At 39.9% G+C, this 7,241-nt stretch overlaps 1 protein-coding gene across 1 annotated transcript in view; it reads left to right on the top strand.

Moving 5' to 3' along the window:
* Window positions 1-6,276, top strand: part of LOC107656208 (scavenger receptor cysteine-rich type 1 protein M130-like) — a 7,560-nt gene extending 1,284 nt beyond the window's left edge. The window contains 12 exon segments of the mRNA XM_016443974.1: window positions 6-107; window positions 612-878; window positions 1,424-1,465; window positions 1,568-1,855; window positions 1,932-2,006; window positions 2,807-2,969; window positions 3,149-3,228; window positions 3,665-3,967; window positions 4,209-4,280; window positions 4,673-4,988; window positions 5,067-5,287; window positions 6,188-6,276. Of these exon segments, the coding sequence (XP_016299460.1) occupies window positions 6-107; window positions 612-878; window positions 1,424-1,465; window positions 1,568-1,855; window positions 1,932-2,006; window positions 2,807-2,969; window positions 3,149-3,228; window positions 3,665-3,967; window positions 4,209-4,280; window positions 4,673-4,988; window positions 5,067-5,287; window positions 6,188-6,276 (2,018 nt within the window).
* The last annotated feature ends 965 nt before the right edge of the window (window positions 6,277-7,241 follow it).

The following is a 7,241-nucleotide window of genomic DNA, read 5'->3' on the forward strand; positions in this document are numbered from 1 at the left end:
AACAGAGTGTGATGAGTTCTGGGATTTGGCTGATGCTGCAGTGGTGTGTAGAGAGCTGGACTGTGGAGAAGCTGTAGATGCCCTGGATGATGCTCATTTTGGATCAGGTTCAGGACCAATCTGGATGAGTTTTGTCATGTGTACTGGATCAGAGTTCTGTCTAATAAGGTAATGATGAACTTGATTGGAACGTTTTGGCACATATTCTCTCTTTAGGGAGCTGACAGGAGCCAGTTTCTTCAGAGTGTTTGAGGGAGCTGCGGAGAAACTTGTGCTGCATTTTGAGCTGATGAAATACTTGAGCAGATGGAGAAGATGAAGACCTGTCTAATGCTGATGTTTCTGATAAAACTCATCACCTCTGGTAGGTTTATACTTTGAATCAAGGAGTAAAATAATCTCAAATGAAACATTAAGCAATTATATTATGCTGCTGCTGACTGTCACACATTATCTACAGTACATTATTTAACCGTTTATTAATATATTTATTAGATATAATTAGCTGTATTTTCCCCCTTTTTTTCTCCCTCTGTTTTCCCATTCTTTCCCCTCCAATCTTGTTCATTCCTTCTTTCAATTAATCTGTTATTCATCTATTGCATTAACAGACAGTGTAAATGTGAGGTTGGTTGGTGGTCACAGTCGCTGTGCTGGTAGAGTGGAGGTTCTTCATAGAGGTCAGTGGGGAACAGTGTGTGATAAGTTCTGGGATTTGGCTGATGCTGCAGTGGTGTGTAGAGAGCTGAACTGTGGAGAACCTGTAGATGTTCTGAGTGATGCTCATTTTGGACCAGAATCAGGACCAATATGGATGTATTTTGCCATGTGTAATGGATTAGAATCCACACTGAAGAACTGTGGGCCATTAAGACAAGGTGAACAAGGCTGTGGTCCTAATGGTAATGCTGGAGTCATCTGCTCAGGTAAACTGCTTCAAGCTTGTCCTCAGTGATGAACCACCTACCTTAAATCAACCTCTCATGAATAGATTAAAAAACAAACAACAAAAAAATGTGTATATTTCCAAATTTTAAAAATGGTTTTCTTTTAACATTAATAAATGGTGCTTAATGACCAACAATGACAAGATTTATATTGTTAGAAAATGTACCAGTATTTTTTTCATGAGAGAAAAATGTTAATGTCTAAAATAAGCATCAGACATATTTTTAATATTTGTTAACAGATTATAATGAGGCTAACACTGTTTTATGAAAAAGTAACCATGCATTTACAACATTAATTGAACAGAAGTTGCTTGAATATTTCACAATAAATTACAAGAAACTCATTTAATTAAACATGAAATTTTGAAGTAGAAAGACTGAAATAGTATTTTCTTATAAAAAGTACTCCAATGATCATTTTGTTACAACTTAAAAAAATATAATTTTTTTTACAATGTACATATCCCTTTGAGCTGAATGTTCTCATAGACGAGATGTTGGAGTCATCTGCTCTAGTGAGTCTATTCATGCCGCGATGAAGTCATGGGCTCCAGACTAAAACTACTTCTAAGTATATTTTAGATAAATACTGAATGATAAATAAATACTCTCTTCAGGTTCCTCTCTGGCTCTTCATGATGGTCTGGTGCGGTTGTCTGGAGAGAGACAGTGTGAGGGGGAGGTGGAAGTTTTCATCCATCAGGTCTGGAGGAGAGTTCTGCTCGACTCCTGGAGTCTCACTGAATCCTCTGTGGTCTGCAGACAGCTGGGCTGTGGCTCTGTGCTGAACTTCTACGGCTCCTCTTCATCCAGTCCTGAACACAGTCATGAGTGTGTGACGGGCTTCCAGTGTCCACAAACCGTCAACTGCAGCTCCACACAACAGCTGTCAATCACGTGCATCGGTGAGAAGAACAACATCTGGACAGATTCTTCAGCTGTTCGTGGTCAATAATGTGTTTTTCTTTCTCTGAATATCAGGTCGCGGGTCCATCAGGCTGGTGGGTTCTGGGGGAGACTGTGCAGGGAGGCTGGAGGTTTTTCACAGCGGCTCATGTGGGACAGTGTATGGAGGCTGGAGGTTTTTCACAGCGGCTGGTTTGGTCCTGGTTCTGGACCAATATGGCTGGATGAGGTGGAGTGTGAAGGGAATGAGACGTCCCTGTGGAGCTGCTCTTCTCCAGGCTGGGGGAGACATGACTGTCAACACAAGGAGGATGTAGGAGTCGTGTGCTCACAAGAGATTCAGTGCAGAGGAAATGAATCTCAGATATATTTTTGCCCACATACATCTTCAAGCAAAAACAACTGTTCCCATGAGAATGATCTTGGAGTTATATGTTCTGGTTGAGTATATATATATTTTCCATGTATTTGTGTGTGTGTGCATATGGGAGGTAATGCAATTTACGTAATCTGAATTTTCAGAAGTAAAAAGTATGCATTACTTTTTTATGCACACCATTATATCTGAGTTAAGTTACTTTTCAATTAATTGATTACAAATATACTTTTTTACGTTACTGAAATTCTCTCTTCTTCATGTTGTCATGCAGACAACAATACACTAAAATGTGCAAAAACACACTAGACAGAACGTGCATGGTTTATTCTGTATTGTGTTTTTAGTTATTAAATATGTGTCACTTGCACTGTTTTGTCAAAAATAACCTGTTTGCATAACCAAACATAACCTGTTCCCTCTAGCGGCGAAAATTACATATTGTGCCTTTAACTTGTCTCTTGTTTTACGCTGTTTAAAAGAATTCTCATGCTTTGTCCAGGTTACACAGATCTCAGGCTGGTAAACAGTTCAGACTCCTGTTCTGGAAGAGTGGAGCTTCGGTTCCTCAAAGAGTGGGGCACAGTGTGTGATGCATGCTGGGATATGAGAGCTGCCAGTGTCCTCTGTAGACAGCTGAATTGTGGGATTGCTGTGTCTGTTGTGGGATCAGACTGGTTTGGAGAGGGAAGTGGTGAAATCTGGGCTGATGTGTTTGATTGTGACGGGAATGAAACAAAACTCTCAGAATGTTCCATCTCTTCATGGAGTCGAGCTGAATGTTCTCATAGACGAGATGTTGGAGTCATCTGCTCTGGTAAACTTATTTAATCAAGAGAGTCATGAATGCTTATACTGAAAAAAAAAAATCAATTAGCAGTACCATTTCTGTAACCTGTAACTACAATACTTTGTTCACCCTGTGGAGCTGCTCTTCTCCAGGCTGGGGAAAACATGACTGTCAACACAAGGAGGATGTAGGAGTCGTGTGCTCAGGTAAACAGTGAAAAATAATATAAACAATAACATTTCTATAACCTATGTATGTGACTAATTAACAATATCCAGTGTACAGTATTTACATTATACACATTAAGAACAGGGTTAAAAACTCTTTTATGTGTTTTTAAACGAATTTCAGGAGTGATCCTGTTAACAGTCCATGCACATGCATTTTTCTAGTGTAGATGGAACTAAAGATCTCCTTACTCAGGGGCGCAACACTGCTGTTGACTATTCATTGCAAAACACACAATGTGACAATTTTAGTCTGATTCCCGAATGAATGACTCTGAGTCAGTTCTTTTTAGTTAATCAAAGACATGCATCTTATTACTGCAAACTGTGAAATACAATTCCCAATATTTGTTTCTTAAAAGCACTAAAAGAATTGTAAATTTTTTTAATTAATACAATTCCCTTTTCCATCTAGAGTTTAAAAAGATCAGGTTAACTGATGGCTGTGAAGGGAATCTGGAGGTTTTCTACACTGGATCCTGGGGTAATTTATGTTATAACCAGATGGACAGAGACACAGCGAGTCTGATCTGTCAAGAGCTGAACTGTGGAAGATCTGGCAGTGAACCCAGTTATTCAGTGGGACTAAGATCTGCTCCTAATTGGTTAGATCATCTTAAATGTCGAAAACATGACAAAACTTTGTGGCAGTGTCCATCTTTACCCTGGGGCCAGAACAACTGTTATGATAATGAGGTGGCCAGTATCACTTGCTTTGGTAAGAATTAATTGAATGAATTTTCCACTTTATGGCAGTGTCCTTCTTCACTCTGGGGACAGAATGTCTGTGATAATGAAGTGGCCAAAATCACCTGCTCTGGTAAGATTTTAAACTATTTAAACTCACTAATATTTCTATAAATGTAAAGGTTGATTTTTACATGAAATGTAGTAAATAGATTGAATAAATTATTTTAAATTATTTTATTCATTAAACTGTGATCATGTTATAATCTCAGAGGAGGAAATTCACGAGTCTCTGCGGAGCCATCTGACATGTTCAACATCATCTCACCAGAGGCAGTGTTCAAGTAAGTTTATTTGACAACAAATAGGTTTAAATATTTATTACCTTTTCCACATATAAAACTAGCTGACAAATCTTTGAAAATATTGGTAATAATGAGTAATCAGACTTTTTTCTGTGACTCTGTAAACCACAAAGAATAAACTGGGTGCAGGCTGTGTTTTTTTCACCAATCAGAAAAATTAGGTGCTTTCTGCCAGTCATTTGTTTTGCATGTTCAGGTTGCTAACATTGATTACTAAATATTTTGTATATGTGCAGTTAAATACTGAATTATTTATTTTCCACATTTAAATTAATCACTGTTTTAAATACCTCTAACTTCACTCTCCGTGCGTGTTTTGTTGTGAATATTGTGCTGAAGCTGATCAGTGATGGTTGATGTGTGTGTTTTAGATCATGTTCCTCTCAGACTGAGTGGAGGGGAGGGTCGGTGCACTGGGAGGCTGGAGGTGTATCATAACGCTGTGTGGGGCTCAGTCTGTGATGATCAGTGGGACATCAGCGATGCTCAGGTGGTCTGCAGGCAGCTGGGTTGTGGAGCAGCACTGAGGGCTGATGGGAATTCAACAATTAGTGCTGGTGAAGGTGTTGTGTGGCTGAACAGAGTCGAGTGCAGAGGGAATGAGATTCACCTGTGGGACTGTCCTCTCTCCCTGAATAACCACACTGACTGCTCCCACAAAGAGCACGCTGGACTCACCTGTGCAGGTCACAGCAAACACTGAGGAATAATATTACTCTTTAGATCATTTTATGTATTCATAATTTTGAATGTGTTTGTGTCTGTTTTGCCAGATGTGTCAGTGTCCACTATTCCTGCCACAACAACATCAGCTTCTCCTCCAGTTTCTCCTCCAGTGCGCTCAACATCAGTCGCTCCTCCACAAACTCCCCCAGCAGCGTCTCTCTCCGTCCCCCCAGTGCTTGTGATTGTACTGGGAGTTGTGCTCTTACTGCTCTTAGTGCCACTGCTTATACTGATTCAGCAGAACAGAGTGATGAGGAGAGGTAGGAGAGATCCAGAGACTGTCATATTGTGTCTTATTCAGTGTGTGATCAGTCATGTGTTGTGAACTGACAGCAGGTTTGTCTGTCTACACACAGCTCTTTCTGACTGGTACACAGGACTACACAGGACTCAGTCTCAAACTGAGCCAGTTTATGAGGAAATTTATCACAGACACAATCTATCTACTCATAGAGGTGCATCTTCCTCTCAGACTGAGTGGAGGGGATGGCCGGTGCTCTGGGAGGCTGGAGGTGTATCATAACGCTGTGTGGGGCTCAGTCTGTGATGATCAGTGGGACATCAGCGATGCTCAGGTGGTCTGCAGGCAGCTGGGTTGTGGAGCAGCACTGAGGGCTGATGGGAATTCAACAATTAGTGCTGGTGAAGGTGTTGTGTGGCTGAACAAAGTTGAATGCAGAGGGAATGAGATTCACCTGTGGGACTGTCCTCTCTCCCTGAAAAACCACACTGACTGCTCCCACAAAGAGCACGCTGGACTCACCTGTGCAGGTCACAGCAAACACTGAGGAATAATGTTCATTTGATCATTTTAGAGTGTAAAATATTTGCATCAACTGATTATAATTTCAGAATTTTTTACATTGTCAGATTCCACTACCACACTACCACAGTATCCAGTTTCTCCTTCAGTGTGCTCAACATCAGTCGCTCCTCCACAAACTCCTCCAGCAGTGTCTCTCTCCATCCCCCCAGTGCTTGTGATTGTACTGGGAGTTGTGCTCTTACTGCTCTTAGTGCCACTGCTTATACTGATTCAGCAGAACAGAGTGATGAGGAGAGGTAGGAGAGATCCAGAGACTGTCATATTGTGTCTTATTCAGTGTGTGATCAGTCATGTGTTGTGAACTGACAGCAGGTTTGTCTGTCTACACTCACAGCTCTCTCTAAGAGGAAACACAGGACGACGACTGAGGCCATTTATGAGGAGATTCAGCACAGACCCATTAATAGACACGGGAGAATGTAACTGTAACTGTGTATCGATTCAAAGGGTCTCTACACAGTGTATACTTCTCCTCAATTGCTAGCACATTACTAATTACCCTTACAATGTTAAAGTCAGCTTGGCACCTCATGCTTATATAAGGATCAGGTTGTTGATCTTAACTTTCAAAACAGCTTGCAAAGTTGAATCCTACAAAGATGACATTTCCAAAAAAACAACAACAACAACTGATTGTTCTGCTCTCCTTTAACAGAGAGTCTTATCGCTGAAGACGCTGATGAGCTTCTCTCAGGTTAGAGAGGTGATTTACAAACTCAGTAAATGAATGTAAACTGTGAAATTTCAGGAAATTAATGACTTTATATATAATATTTTGATTTTGAAGAGAGAGTGAATGAGATCACACCAGGAATCTATGAGGATATCTTCACCGGTGGACCGATACCAGATTGTGAGACAGGTGCTGATGCTCTTCTGTACATTACTTGTATTTCTTTTTCTGTAATTCTATAATGTGCATATTAATATATACAGTACATTCAAGCTTGTTCTAAGTGTGATGGCATTGGTTTCATGTTAAATTTGTAGACGACACACCAGAGGGATATTATGATGTCATTACTAGTGGACAGAACTATGGTACTGAAAACGGTAGGTTTATTTTTATATAATTTTGCTCATGAATTTTTACACCCTACTTCTTTAAGGTAAAGGCCAGTTATTATTTAAATTATTATTTTATCAGCTTAATGTTATATTTAAGAGCTTATAATGTTGTATGTGTGTGTGTATGTGTAGTGGACACACCAGAGAATTATGATGATCACATCATTAATGGACGGTGCTCTCAATGTGCAAAAGGTGAGTCACACAGAACTTATTTTTAATCATCTACATTTGTTTCTATGATATATTGAATATGTTTACACCATTAATTAATCATTATGGCTTTATCAGGTGTAATCTAACAATCTGTCATGAGGGGA

This window comes from Sinocyclocheilus anshuiensis, unplaced genomic scaffold (assembly GCF_001515605.1).
Source record: "Sinocyclocheilus anshuiensis isolate Anshui unplaced genomic scaffold, SAMN03320099.WGS_v1.1 scaffold183, whole genome shotgun sequence".
NCBI lineage: Eukaryota > Metazoa > Chordata > Actinopteri > Cypriniformes > Cyprinidae > Sinocyclocheilus > Sinocyclocheilus anshuiensis.